The sequence below is a fragment of the Sphaeramia orbicularis genome, chromosome 4 (assembly GCF_902148855.1).
Source record: "Sphaeramia orbicularis chromosome 4, fSphaOr1.1, whole genome shotgun sequence".
NCBI lineage: Eukaryota > Metazoa > Chordata > Actinopteri > Kurtiformes > Apogonidae > Sphaeramia > Sphaeramia orbicularis.
Window position 1 is genome coordinate 53,294,045 of NC_043960.1, and position 15,912 is coordinate 53,309,956.

General features: G+C 35.5%; 1 protein-coding gene across 1 annotated transcript in view; it reads right to left on the reverse strand.

The window, feature by feature from the left end:
- Positions 1-8,851, reverse strand: part of LOC115418188 (adhesion G protein-coupled receptor L2-like) — a 33,553-nt gene extending 24,702 nt beyond the window's left edge. Inside the window, exon 1 of the mRNA XM_030132578.1 lies at positions 8,776-8,851. Coding sequence (XP_029988438.1) covers positions 8,776-8,851 — 76 coding nt within the window. The remainder of the gene's footprint in view (positions 1-8,775) is intronic.
- Positions 8,852-15,912: the final 7,061 nt, after the last annotated feature.

Consider the following 15,912-nt stretch of genomic DNA (forward strand, 5'->3'; position numbering starts at 1 on the left):
GTATACAATACAATATATTTTGAAAGTGCAGAAACTTTTGAATGTGTTCGGAAATCCTGACGAAACATATATGAGCTGTTAAAGTCCAGAGTTTTATCCATGCAGTCAAATTAATACATTATAATACGATACAACACGACAAAAATCTAACTTTTTCATTTGATTGTTTCATTGTTGATTATTTTCATTTGCTCTTCAAACAATAATTTCTCATCCTGGGATTAATAAAGTATTTTATTCTCAAATATTTCTGAAATCATCTTTAAGCTATTGAGACATTTTCTAAGTACTGTAATAACCAAGATCCAAAACATGCTTTGCTGCAACGAAAATTTTAAACTGCGGATTTACAGCCACTTCTTCCAACAGGATGAGTGAAAACCTACCCTAGAGCTAATGAATTTTTCTGTTCCAAAGGTAATGTAATTCATTTCACTGATATGTTTGATTTTCATCCTACCATTCCAAATATGTGTCTGAATTTAATTTAGTTTTTTGTGTATATTTGAAAACCACTACCTATTTTGACCTCAAAAAAGCTCACAGATCTCAAAATTACTTTTCTAAAAACTCAATAATTTAATTTTACTTACTTTCATGATTTTTTTCCAGGTCCAGAAAGTGGGATTTTAAAATTCCATGACTTTTTAAAGTTTTAATGACTGGACCAAGGACAAACTCATTATCTTTATAATACAGATTCAATTCAATTCAACCTTTCAGGGCAGACTCAATGTGCTTCAGAACAGATATATAACATAAAAAACGATCATAAAAAAGAGAGTGCAAGTGCAAGTAAACAATCATATATACACACACTTTAATTCGCACATACCCACACAACCACACACACACAACTCAACGGAACACTGTCAAAAAAAGGTTTCTTTTTAACCTCTTTTTAAAAATGACTACTGATGTGGCAAGTCTAATTGTATCAGATCAGAACAGTCGGGTTTTTAATCTGCAATTACGATTCATTGGTTCATGTAGCGCAAAGGTGTCAAACATGTGGCCTGGGAGTCAAATCCGGCCCCCCAAAGGGTCCAGTCCGGCCCTTGGGATAAATTTGTGAATGCAAAAATTACACTGAAGATAATTAACAACTAGTGGTGTCAAAATCATTTTAATTCAGGTTCCACATACAGACAAATATAATCTCAAACTTTCCGTTTCAAAAAATGTGAATAACCTGAATAAATATGAACAATCTGAAATGTCTTACGAGATTTAAGTGCAATTTTACCAATGTTCTGCCTGTTAGTAAATATTTTGCGGTTTTGTAATTGTAAAGTAAGTTGTAATGCACATGTATAAATGACAAACTGAGGCAGAATATTGTTAAAATTGCACCTGTTTTTTCTTAAGACATTTCAAGTTGTCCATGTTATTCAGATTTTTAAGGAAACTTTATAGATGTAAACATTGACATAATTTAATTTTACTTTTGTCACTGTTATTATTTTACTGGTCCGACCCACTTGAGATCTTACTGGAGAGAATGTGGCCCCTGAACTACAATGAGTTTGACACCCTGATGTAGTCTTTCTGAGTCTACATTCTTGAATGTGAATTATTGTTAAATAATTTTTTAACCATTTTTAACCAAACAATTAATTGATCAATCAACAATGAAAATAACCAGCAGTCGCAGCTCTACTCATGCTAATGTAAGACCTCTGTTCACATGGAAACAGTCAAACTAACCAAAATAGGATACCATCGGTCATAAATTGTAGTTTGCTTGTGGTTTTGGAAGAGGAGTAAGAGTAGATTCTTTTCTTTGGCAGAGATTAGAGCGAACATATACTTATATAGAGATAGATATTTCCTGTATTGACTGTAATATGTTGTAGCAGAAACACAACTCATTAGTTTCTATTATTATTAGACAGCAAAGGGTCAGGCCTCAGGGTTCCTCTGATATATATAGCATGATGACATGTGACTATATGTTGCATATTGCATAATAATAAGGCCAATCACCTTCATGAACTAATATCGGTCATGGATGCATGTAAGACGTTTTTCATGGTTAAGATGAGAGTTAAGATGAGTCCAACCAATGGAATCAAAGACAGACAATGACACGTATGTTACTATAGGACAGGGGTCTCAAAGTCATTTTCTTTCAGGGGCCACATTCAACCCAATTTGATCTCAAGTGGGCCGGACCAGTAAAATAATTGCATAATAACCTATAAATAATGACAACTCCAAATTTTTGTCTTTGTTTTAGTGCAAAAAACACCCCATTAAATTATGAAAATACTTACTTTTATAGACTATCCAAACAAAAAAGATGTGAATAACCTGAAAAAACAGAAATTTCTTAAGAAAAATAAGCGCAGTTTTTACAATATTATGCCTCAACTTATCATGTATACATGTGCATTATGGATCGGATCTACAAAGACACTGTTGTTCATCCATCAGTCTCAATGATGACTTTGACTTCAGTTTTTGTGGGTTCTGGAGTGGTTGTCAGCCCTATTTTTGCCCTGGAGTATCTGCCACAAAGACACTAAACACTGAGTAACAGACAGAAAATAGTTAAAATTGTGCTTAATTTCCTTTAGACATTTCAGGTTCTTCATATTTGTTCAGGTTATTCACATTTTATTATTACAGGATAGTTTGTAAATGTAAATATTTTCATAATTTAATGTTATTTTTTGCACTAAAACAAAGAAAAATTTGAAGTCGTCATTATTTATAGGCATAGTGTAATATTTTTTTCACATCAAACCGAGAAGAAAATATGGAGTCATTATTTTTTGTAGGTTTTATACTATTATTTTACTGTAGATCATATTGGACTGTATGTGGAACCGGAACTAAAATGAATTTGACAGCCTTGACTATGGAATTTTTTTTGCACTTTGCAAATTCATCCCCCGGGCTGTATTGGAACCTTTGGTGGGCCACATATGGACCCTGGGCCGCATGTTTGAGACCCCTGCTATAGGATATCACACAAACTATCAATAAATCTTAGCTGTGTGGCTGTTGGTTCAAAAAGCAAAAGAAGAAAAAAAGAAAAAAAAAAAACTAACTTTAAACTATTTACAGCATTCCACTAACCCATTTAATTCAATTATAAAATGCATTAAAAAGATATTAGGCGTAGACGCAGTTTAATGAAGCATGTTTACTTGGGGATATTGTTTGTAATGAACTGTTTCTGGGCTGATCTCCGCTGCTCAGATGGGAAATGGGAAAGAGGTGAGGGGGGATTGGGTGGGTGGTGGGGGGGGGGGGCTTACCAACATGACAAAACCTGAATGACAAATCCCTTAAATGTCTTCAGAAATGGGTGTGTCCTTCAAAGCTTACAGCGGACCATTTCTTCCTCTGGAGTTAGAGGATGTATTTTGTCTATGTTATGCATTCACTGGTAACGCTTTGCTGTCTTGGCTTGATGGTGAGCTTTTGTTTGTTTTGATCCAAATGTCCACGAGGAGTTTGAGAACAGGTCGCCCATGTGAGGAGGTTCATCCACATCATCAAACAACATTGGCCGAGAACCGGAACACTCAGCAGGAGATGGATTAATGACAAGATCCCTCATCGACTACTGGTGAAACTGAAGTTGTCTGTCTCATTCTAGGTTTATCCATACCAACTTTGGCCCTATGATATTTTTCTTAGAGTACTAGAACATAGAGGTCAGCCAGTAATTGAGTGTTAAAGAACAATACAATAATGGTCATTGGAACAACAAAAAGCCGATATCTCATTAATCAGGCGATATCATCATCACCATTTCTTCTACATGTTGGAAATTAATCCATAAGGATCCAGTGTGACTTTTGTGGAAGTTTGTGTATCACCATTTATTATAATATTAACCTCTGAATTTAGCATTTTTTCCAATGGAATCATGTATTTTCCTATGTTTAACTGACTGATCGTGAAGATGTTCATAAAACCTCACAGTAAATTCAAAGGTTATTATATCAAACAGACAAAAATGAAGAAATAGTGACTTTTAAGGGAAATATTTCATTAACTGTACATAAACCCAGTGTGTCCATCCACTGGCATTGATCCAACTCCATGGGTTTTACTGGTGAATCAATGTTGTAGAAGATGACGGCGTTTCCATGGTAACTACGGAGCCTCCAAATGGGTCATATCTGATGACCATAATAAGATGAAGGACTGTATTTTACACCAGTTATTGACATGGATTGATAGGATTAATGGATCAACAGTTTAGATCATTCAGTCGACGGTGGACGTTTGGGTCTTATGGGTTAACTACACTGGTCTACATTTTTTAATCTGCCTCAGAGATTAAATGTGCTAAACCTTATATACCTTACTAAGATGACTGGAGGACAAATCAAAAAAGTGCTGCATATCTGATGTTTTTAACGTATATGATAAAGTGTTATACACATATATTGGTTTATGTACATCTATACAATAGATTTATATATCTTCCACTTGATAGAACTTGAGAAGTGAATGTATTGTAATGTGCAGACGCTGTTTGAAGTAGATCTGAGACAAAACCTACTCCCTTAACATATCAGAACACTTAAAAGTACTTAATTGAAGAAGAAAACCTAGTCATTCAGATTTGTCAGAAAATGTCCCGTCAGAGATAATAATAGAAATGTGGCAATAGTTTCCCTGTAAATGACTTTAATTTTGTAACTTGTACTTTAATTATTACATATCATTAGTAAAAAGAGGATTACAAATTTTATTGATAGAACTTAACAGTTGTGGAAATATGAAAACTTTTAAAATTCAAATATCTCTGACAGGACACACCACTCCCAGTACTAAAAAATGTTCCACAATATTAGTGTTAGGTGGCAGTTTTCTATGTTAAACTATTACTTTTTATTAGTTTAACATATTTGAATAATAACAACATGAAAAAATAACCTAATTTCTGACCTAGGCCAGTATGACCACGTTGTCCCGTCGTCAGAGAGGCAATTTTTATCCCCTTATGTTCCCAGTGTCTCACAGAAAAGTACTGGATGTGTATTAATGAACTTACACTATCTGAAAATTCAAGTTGTTTTCTGCAATGATATAAGAATTTTAAATTTTAATGAAAAAAAAAAAAGTTCTGACACCCAGGGCACCATCACTGTGTTTTCACCCATTATCAGAATTTCACATTTTGACACAATACTGTCTGGGGTAAGGTAAAGGTAAAGGTAGAAATGTGTGCTTATTAGTCTATAGTTATCCAAAAATAAATGTGTAAACTCTTGAATGAGTTCAGTCATACATAAAATGTATTGTGTGTATTTTATCAGAATGTGAACGAATAAATTTGACAAGAATTAGAAACTAAATAGAACTGTACGAGTGTCCTTTCTCCATCATGAATACGAATTCACCAACGTGACTCTACTGTCAAAAATCCGTCCCCACTTCACAGACATTATTTCTGAAGCAGAGGATCCATGGATTCACAGACTGACCGTGAGTTCAGGTTCCTTCTCCGTGGTCACAACAATGGACTAATGGTTGGATTGGACCTGGTTTCGTTCTCTGACTTGGTCGTCCATCTTCCACAGTGATCCTGCCTGATCTGGACCTGATCTGGACCTGATCTGGACCTGATCTGGAACCTGAGCTCATGGTCAGTCTGTGAATCCATGGATCCTCTGCTCCAGAAATAATGTCTGTGAAGAGGGGAAGGACTTTTGACAGTAGAGTCAAGTTGGTGAATTCGTATTTGTGATGGAGAAAGAACAATCGAAAAAGTTGCATTTTGTGTTTGTAATTCTTGATGTCAAAACTTTTTCATTCCCATTCTTTTTTTTTTTTTTTAAGAGATTTTTTAATGTCTTTTTTCCAAACATCACATCATCACCCATCAAATACTAACATTAGAGCATTGGTAAATTACCCACCCTCCCCCACCCACCCGTAACCAGAAGGGGTCTTCATATCGATATAGTGGCTTTTTATCCCACATACATCACCTTTGAGTATCCGTGTATAATATATACATACACTATAAATATCTACAAAGAGGTGTCTAATCCTAATATACACACATACATACATACATAAGGTATGTGATTATTGTCTTTTCAGTGTGAATCCTTTTGGTCTTTAGTCTTTTTCATTCCTGTTCTGATAAAATACACATAATGCATTTTATGTACGATTGAACTCATCAAGAGTTTACAAATATTTTTTTTTTGCACAACTATATGTATTTTGCACAGCTATAGGCTAATATACACATATCTGTCTTATGCACAGGAATATTTTGACAGCTTCCAGTAATTTGGCTTATTTTTTCTTCACTGGTGACTCAGACTTAATAAGTTTCACAACTTTTACTCTGGAAATATTTTACTTGTAGACCAGTGCTATCTTTCACTGCATTAGGAACCATATAACGAAAGCAATAAATACTTACCTAAACTAATGTGAATCACTGAACATCCAAAGTAATTTATCAATAAAGAAAGAACTATTATTTTTGTTTATTTTCTCCGTTAATCAATACTTTATTTTGTCTATGAAGAGTGGGAAAATGGTTAAACAAATTAAAAGTCTCAGAGTGTTTCCCAAAGTCCAAGATGACATCCCTCACATTTTTATCCAGAACCCAAACATATTCAGTTTACTGCCACAGTAAAGAAAATCTAAAAAAATATATAAATCTGAACTTTTTTCTTCACAAAATGATTAAAAAATAATATTAATTAATAGATTATCACAATAGTTGTTGATTACCTCAATAATTGATAATTAATCAATGAATCCAATGCTTGCAACTCTACATCGACCTTTTTTTTCAATATTTTGAGCTAGTTTGTCATGTTTGCAAAATGTTCTTCTGTGACAGTTCATCTACAACATATGGAACAGTGCTGAAATAGAAAACAGAAAAGTGTGTGTGTGTGTGTTTTGGAATTGACTTCTGTGACTCTTGTTTCTTAAATCCACTGAATATTACACGACTCAGATTTCATATTTCTTCTATTAAAGTTTTAAGTCCCAGCCAGATGACACATGGGAGCTACATATGGTTATCGTATACCGTGCCAGCGTGTCTCACTACAGTGTAAATGAAGCATCTTGAGGAATCATTACCTTCAAAAAGTTGAATCAATAATCCTACATTATAGAGTTCCTTAAAAAAAAAAAAGAAAAGAAAAGAAAAGAAAAACCAGTACCAGAGGTAGGTATAGTTGGATAACCTTCAACTGGAGATGCAATGGCTCCTCTCATGTGTTGTACTGACGCCAACATCGGTTTATTCCAAATGCTATCATCAAGCATCTCCAGTATTCTCCTCATTAAACAGTACTGTGCATAGGATACAGTTTATGAGATATAGTTAGGATGCATTAATCTGCTAATTACGATACAGCTGCTAGTGATTTAATCAAAGCTAAATGCACTATGATTAAACACATTCAAGCTTTATATTTTTCGAGTGTGTGAAATCCATGTGCGCCTGACATGAGACAGAACATTTAAGAGAGGAATTTACAAATGGATCCAGCTCTGATGCCACTGGGAACAACCGACGCTTTCAAGCAGAAAATCTCAGACAAATCACAATTTACCAACTAATGAAACCACTCAAGATTATCCCCCATCCGCCTGTGCCCACTGTCCTCAGAGCTGCATTACTTACACAATCACTGCTTGCACTCAGTGGAGCAGCTTTGGCTTAAGACACAATTTCACTGCTCATGCTATATTTCTACATAAGACAACAGAAAAAAAAAAAACAAAAAAACCTGGCAGTGGCTGCCACTGAGCTTCAGGTAATGCCGGTTTAGAATGGAAAAAAAGAAACTATTTAGCGTTTTGGGTTTATTTGTCTTTTTTACATAAAAAAAAGACAGCAGCTTTATACACTGTAAAAACAAACCTTTAGAATCTACTCAATAAAAGTGAGTTAACAATTTGCATTCATTTTGGTTAAGCAGATTTTACCTCATATTTGGAATAAAATGTAAGTAAATTTAACAGCTATAACACACTAAAAGAAATTAGGTAAACTCCACCAATTACACAACAAATTCCTCATAAAAAGTGAGTAATATAAACTCTTAATTATTAATAGAAAGATGTTCATCTATTTAATTATTATTAATAAATTATCAGTGTTAATGAATTAATGAACCATTACTTATTAAGAGAAGGCTAATTTTACAAAATCAAAAGTACTCAAAAGCGGCCATAATAGGCTCAGACCCCTGAGGGTTAAAAGACTGACAAACACAAAGTATTCATCATTAAACCTCAAACCCTTGCAAATATGTAAAGAATCAAAAATGATCACTTCACTCTTTAACTATATTTTTACCACCCCTGTTTAAAATGCCATTACAGAGCGTCATGAAACAAAGGAACAACTTAGCTCATGGTGCACGAATATGCAACTCAATAGAAATATTCATTCAACAAAAAAAAAACCTAACAAAAAGTGTCAAACACACCATAACTCTGCTATATAAAAAGAATAACACTTCTTATCAACTCAGAACACTGTAAAACACACAAAAACTGTCCCAACTGGTTTGTCCGAATGCATGCTGGGGAAACTCCCCCCAGCTGCTCCTCCAACACGTACCAATATTATGGGGTAGATTTTATTATATTATTTAAGTAGCAATTATTACTCTAAACAAATAGGTAGTGTATGTAGAATTGAACCAGTCATAGTAGATTTTACTGGCAATTATTACTGTTGATTAAAATGTAACTGATGTCCATAGTTTGTATTTACCAACCCCCGAAATCCTTTTTTACAGAGTATGTACTTACCCTCTGTGGAGTGCACTTGGGCTAATGTGATGAGAAACCAGCAGAAGGTGGGTAGTTTCCACAGGGAACATGCCATGGCGTCCTGGTGCTGATGGTCTGTGGTAACGTTTTGTGTTGGAACTAAAAAGGTCAGATTAGAAAAGTCCAAGCCCCACTGGTGTCAGCGATGCTCATCATTGATCCCCTCACCTGTGGAGCAAGCAGACCAAGAAAAAAAAAAAGGCACCATTTATTTCTCATGCAAAGCTCTGTTGCTGTGTGATTTCACAGAGGAATTCACCCTGTCACACTCTTATCACAAGGCACTCCATGCTGCATCTACATTCCACTGCAGAAATGGTACAAACCCATGCAAGGCCACTGAAATAAATCTAGAAGGTCAATAATCCTGAGAAGGGGAAATCCCTTAATGGCATCTGAATGCTTGCCACTTCACTGTTAGGGAAAGGGGGGGGTGAGGCTAGGAGGTGTGTGTGTGTGTGTGGAGGGGGGGGGGGGGGCCGGCAATGTCATCAAACAGATAAAGCCGCCCTGTCCAGCTCCCATGACCCAGAACTAAGTGATGCTAACCTTATCAGATCTGTGTCATGTTGTGTTTCTGTACCCCCGGTAAAGAGCGCTGCCTTTTGAGCATTTCTAAATAAGGCTTCGTTCAGACTGCAGGCAAATGTGGCCCAAATCTGATTTTTTTTTTTTTTTTTTTTTTTTTGCCCATAGGTGACCTGTGTCCGATCTGTTAAAGACCGACCCAGGCCACTTTCACACGTGGTCCTAAAGCTGATACGTATAGGAGTGTGTATTGGTAAGAATCTGGTGATACGATACAGATCACAATACTAGGACTGAATTATACCAGAAATATTCACAAACACTAAACAATTTTTTATTTGATCAGAACAGGATTTAATAATATATCACAAAACTTTCCTCTGTAAAAGCTACTATTTTTTTTACTTATAAATAAAAATAAAATTACAAGTGCAAAACACACACACACACACACACACACAAATAAATAAATAAATAAATAAAATTATGTTTTACAGACATTACAGTTTAAGGTCCTGCTCAAATGGTTCATATTTTATTAGTTGTGTAAAGAATGCGTAGTGGACACTCCCTGAATCATCCAACATCATAACATTATTTTTGTGCGATCCCGACTAAGGAACTAACATCTGCCTTTGTCAGACAGCAAAAAGTGCTTTTAGGATGATTGAAATAACCATTATTTAACAAAACAGTGTTATCAGTTTTTAAAAAAAACTACATGCATGACCTGCAGTATCACAATACTACTTTTTTAGTATAAACAACAGAGCAAAATACCCATGTGAATTTAGTAATAAAACAGTTTGCAGGATTCCCCAAAAAATAATAAAAAACAAAAACATGAACCTCCGCCATATCTCCAGGTGAATAAATACCTAAAAATATCGATGCAGTACATTTTAATATTGATTCAAGAGATTCAATAGTTTTTTTTGTCATATGCACAGCAAAAACAGGTAGTTATACTATGCAATGAAATTCTTATTCTGTTCATCTCCCTAAAAACACAACACACTAAAAAAGAATAAGAATAGGGGAAAAGTATGATTGATACAGTATCATGAAATTAAATATTATAATATATTGCAGAAGTGATATTTTCTTACACCTCCTAGTTACGTATCTGATATTTTGCAATGCGACTTCAGTCTGAACTTCCAGATCGCATTTATCTGACCTTTACGCCTGGTGGTCACGTATTACATCAGGACCTCTTTTGCGCATGTGGATCACTTTAGGGTCGCATTCAGTTCATACTCAAAATAATAGAAGTTGCATTCAATGTAATATGAACGAGCGAAAAAAACACCAAAAAAATCAAAATTTCACCAAAAAATTCAAATTGTGCATTAACACCTGCTGTGTGAACAAAGCCAAAGTTTCTATTCAATTACACGTGAGGGCTTAACTTTCCCATAGCGGGAAAAAAAAAAAAACTATCAAGAGGTGTACCCTACCATGCACCGAAACTTCCTACTTCTAGATATCATATTCTGCAGCAGAATATGTGAATTTCTACATTCAGGAACTCTAACTGCAGACTGACTCAACATGAAAAGTCTACAACCACACGGCGGAAATGTTCATTTAACGTTTGACAGTAACGTTCAATGCTAAAATTAGCCATGGTAATAGCGTTGTGAACATTAGCCAAAAAGCTTTCCATCCTGCTGAAGGAATATGGGTTTGCATTAGCTCAGCTGTCATCTCAGTAATCAATGGAAAAAAGTCTATTTTATAATGGAGGTCAAGTCATGGAAGTCTGTTTTATCATTAAGATGTCCTTAAAAAGTCTGCACTGCCAATTAAATCATGAATGTGTTGGCAACAGAAAAAAATCATTTGTAAAACTATCTCTGTTTGAAGCAAAGGAAGAGAAAAAGGCAAGACTTCAACAGCAGCAATAAGAATTAACTAACAATTAATTAACAATTGCCTACAGTCAACTATAGTTATATATTAATTATGTTAATTCATATTTATTTATACTTTACCTAATATTATATGACATGACTGACATAAAAAAAATTAATAAATGGTTAACTGTGATTAACTAGAGATTATTCAAACACTGTTATGTATTAAAGTATCTGCTGGGCAACATGGTCAAAAAGTGAAATCTAGATTTTTAAATTTTTTTTTTTCAATGTTATGGATGAGTTACAATTTTAATCAATCACAATCAATCACAGTTAAATATTACAAAAAACATACAGGTTGCATTATAAAAGTTTTGTTGAGCAAGACTGGTCTCCAGGCAATTTGAGTATTTTTCACAATTTACAAAAAGCAAAATCTCTTAATTCATTCACTTTGATATATTGCCCATACTTAGAAGTAAGGCTGCTACGAACAATAATTTTAATAATCGATTAATCCGTAGATTACTTTAACAACTAATCGATTCATTGGATAAAAACAAAGACTCAATTCTCAAAGATAAGTATCTAACCCAAGTAATACAGGCTGCAGACAAGTCAAGAATGATTACATCCACACAGTGGCTTCGGGTTTAGTTAGCGAGTACTAGCCCGCTACCTAGTCTTCAACCAGCTCCGGTTATAGGCTATCAAACTAGCGTAGTATGTATTAGTTCCAGTCAATGATAGGTAATATTAGTCTGGTGGTCTGATAAACGGAGATGGATGAAAACATTATAATGATGACGATAGTGTCTAACCTAGCTAGTGGGCCTAAAGTAATCAAGACATGTAGGCTATCTTAAGCTAGGGCTGTGCAATTAATCGAAATTCGATTACGATTCGATATTTACATGCAACGATTACAAAAATTATGTAATCGAGAAAAAACGTTATTAATTTGAGTTGTTTTAATTCACGCGCACGCAAGCTACCATGAGCTGCTCTGCCCCGCCCCCCTCTAAGCTTCTGCTGCCTGCTAGCCGGCAGGTCCACCCCAAGAGGAAAGTTGGACCTAGCGGTCTGGAAAAACGGCAAGAGAATCACAGCAGAAGTGCTGGTAAACAAAAAAGGCAAGTCCAATTCAATTGTATGGAATCACTTTGGGTTTGATGAAGAAGACGAAGAGCAAAAACACATCACGTGCAAAAAGTGTTTCGTAGTTGTGTCCGCACCGATCGCTAACACAACAAACCGTTTTAACCATCTAAAGTTTAACCACCGCCACCTTTATCGTAATCTTATGAAAAACTAAAACGCATAAAAACAACTCCGTTTACAACTTCGCCCGTAATGCAATCTTCAGTCTCCGAATCTCTTTACGCTGCAACTCCCGTATTAACCTAACCCTAACCCGTATAACCCTAACGTACGTATTCTAGATGGCTGTGTGTACAGAAGGCCTGAACTGAAACCTCACAGCACGCCACTGAATTACTGTTTCAAACTACATTGAACATACTTGAATTTATAATTTGCACTTTACGTGAGTTTTTTTTTTATTGCTACAGCTCTATGGCAAGTCTATAGCAGTTTAATTACAGTGCACTATTTGTTTACAAAAGGAAACATACTTGAATTTACAGTACACTTATTTGCATTCAAAGATTTTTTTGTTTCGTACAAAAGTGAACATACTTTGTTTTAGTGGTTAAAAGCTTTATTTATGTTTAAAGAGTATATCTTACATTGTTTTGCAAGGAAAAAATAAATAACTTTAAGGTTAACAAATAATCGTTTTAATAATCGTGATTTCAATTATTGCTAAAATAATCGTGATTATTTTTTTTTTCCTATAATCGAGCAGCCCTATCTTAAGCTAATGTTTACATTCTGTTCCCGATGGCCACAGCAGCCCCATTTTCCCGTAACGTAGTGCACTGTGGGATTCTGGCCATTTTTTTCCTCCATATTCAAGTTTTGTTACATAAACAGCGTACTACCTTTCCACCAAACAGGGCTGTCGTGGCCACCGTTAACATAATCTAAACCTAGCTTTAAAAATCTGGCCCGGCATCCAAAGCATGCCTCAGTACTAACGTGCTTAAGACCCAACAAATTGACTGCTAAATCTTTTAAGAATCGATTTAATGGATTTGTTGTTGCAGCACTACCTAGAAAATTTATTTCTTTTTATCTGCCATTTGTAATAAATAGTTAACATGTCAACCCACAGTTAATGTTAAAAAGAGACATTTGTTAACAGTTACCAATACTCATTAATGTATGAATCAGCTGTCAGGTAATGCATATGAACTGTTAACTGACGTATTAATTTATAAAGTGTTCGTGGACAAATTATGTACAGAACAGAAACTGAGGAATCTGTAGTTGCTTTTCCATTGACCCTCAAATTATGCAAATATAACTTGCGCATAAAAATTTGCCTAATGGAAAAATGACAATTTTGCCAACACTACTGTTTTTGATGAAAAGTTTTTGCACTTATAAGAAGTAGTTTTTCAGGCGTAGTGAAATTGGTCATATCTCGCAAAACTGCAAAGGAAAGAACTTTTTGTGCAACTAGTGCAACTTTTGTGCAACTACTCACTGTGAACAAAAAAAACAGATGTTGATGGATGTTACAACAGAATATGAAGAGTTTAAAACAAACCATGGCGCTGGTATGTGTGGACACACCAGGAAATCCAATCAGTTTAGAATTTAGTACGAAATAGAGGGGAAACGAGCATTCTAGATTCAAAACAACAGAGAAATGTGAGCATTTTCCAGGACCTAGAATGAATATATCTGTAAATTAACAGGTATTTACATTCGTCGCCATGTTTATGGAATGACTTCTCGTGACATCTTGCGATAACAAATAAACAAATCATCGCATTTGTGATTTAATGGAAAAACTGACATTATGCACTTCTGTTTTTTTTTTCGACATTTAGTAAATATCAGTAAATGTTTGCGCAGATGTCCAGTGAAAAAAGCCACTATTAAGTGATTTTTGTGGCTCTTTCCAGCCCTGTGCCCCAATCCAAACAAAGACAGAAACACTACCCAATGGTCACTTGTCTCTGTTGACTGAACACAACCCGGCCCCTTTCCCTGCCACCACACTCCCACCAACACACACACACACACTATCTTTTACCTTCCTCTAAACTAAGATTCCCCCTCATCCCTCATCCATCCGTACCTGTTCCTCTAGTACAAGTTTGTTTGAGTGTTTGTTTTTGCTCTCTTTTCGCTACAAAACTAAATGGCCTCCTCCCGGTCATGGATACAGTCCTGGAGGTGTGTGGGGTGAAACCTAATGCCTACCTGCGCGCCCAGGCATGCGTTTCACACTACTAACGGCTCCCTTTTGTCTGTGTGTTTACACTGCTGGGCTAAGCTCAGTCCTCTCACTCCCATGAACCATTAGCACATTCACCATGGGATATGGCATCACCTCCGGCAACCAGGCACATAGGACCCCATTAAAAACTGTTTTTTTCTTTTCTCTTTTTAGTAGATTGAAAAACAACATTCCATTTTTGTGTGTCTACAGTCTGAGATTGTTTGTTAGATTCAAGGGAAGGGATGTTGCACATAATACTAGCAGCTAACAAGAGCACACGGCTGAAAAGGCAGCGAGGAATTCAGTTTCTCTGTACAGTCAGAGCTGCACCAAATCAGCTTTGGCTGGCTCCTCCACACTGGAGGCTATGCACGACCTGAGGAGTCTTTGATCTATTTTGTCTGAGTTCTCAGACAGTGTAATAATTCATCACCGAGAAAAACATGCGGAGTGCACACATAGCCAACAAAGTTATAATTAAGCCTGCCATATCAGCTCATCTAGTATGACATTATGCCTCACCTGAGACCTCTAATTTTAGAGCCATTTAAAAGAGGTTAACAGGAGCACGGCGCATGCAGCCGGAGTGTATTCACTTTCAATGGAATAATATGCACTTGTGGAGATTCAAGAAATGAAAGTTGATCATGACACAAAACAGACTGGATTCTTCTAAATCACTGAGCTTTTTTGTGTTTTTCTCTTTCCTTGTGTGTTTCTACTGACTGGTGCATGTGGCACTAATTACATTATCAGGCTAGTGTATAATCAGCCTTTGATCCAGGTCTATTCAGTACAATGAGACGTTTAAGCAGATTGTCTCCTCTGTAAGGCTGTATAGTGAGCACATAGGCTTGGGGATCTGCGTGCACACAGTCTAAGCTGTTTTGTCCGCTAAGAAAGAGGAAGGCAACCACTCAGATAACACAAATTTACTCAAGATGAGATTTGAGGCTACATTCACGCTGTCAGCCTTAGTGCTCAAATCTGACTTTTTTTTTTGTTTTTTTTTTTTTTTTTTTTTTGGCTGTTCAGATTATTTGTTTTAATGCGGGTGTGAAGAGTTCAAACTGTTTCTTTCAAAACACAAATAGTATAATGGAAAATACTCCTCTACAAGCCAAAGTCCCTGTTAGTGTTTTTTACTATTCTATATAATGTTATATATATATTTATATTTGTTTTTGGATTTATTTTACCACTGCATTCATGTTTTAACCCTATAAGGCCAAACATATCATATTTGATACATGAGTTTTGAAGCCCTCTACATGATCAGTGTGATTTTGTTTTCTTGAAAACTGATGTAGTACAATTAGATACATGCAATAAATAGATAATCCACCCAGGGGAAGGAATTCGTTTCACCAG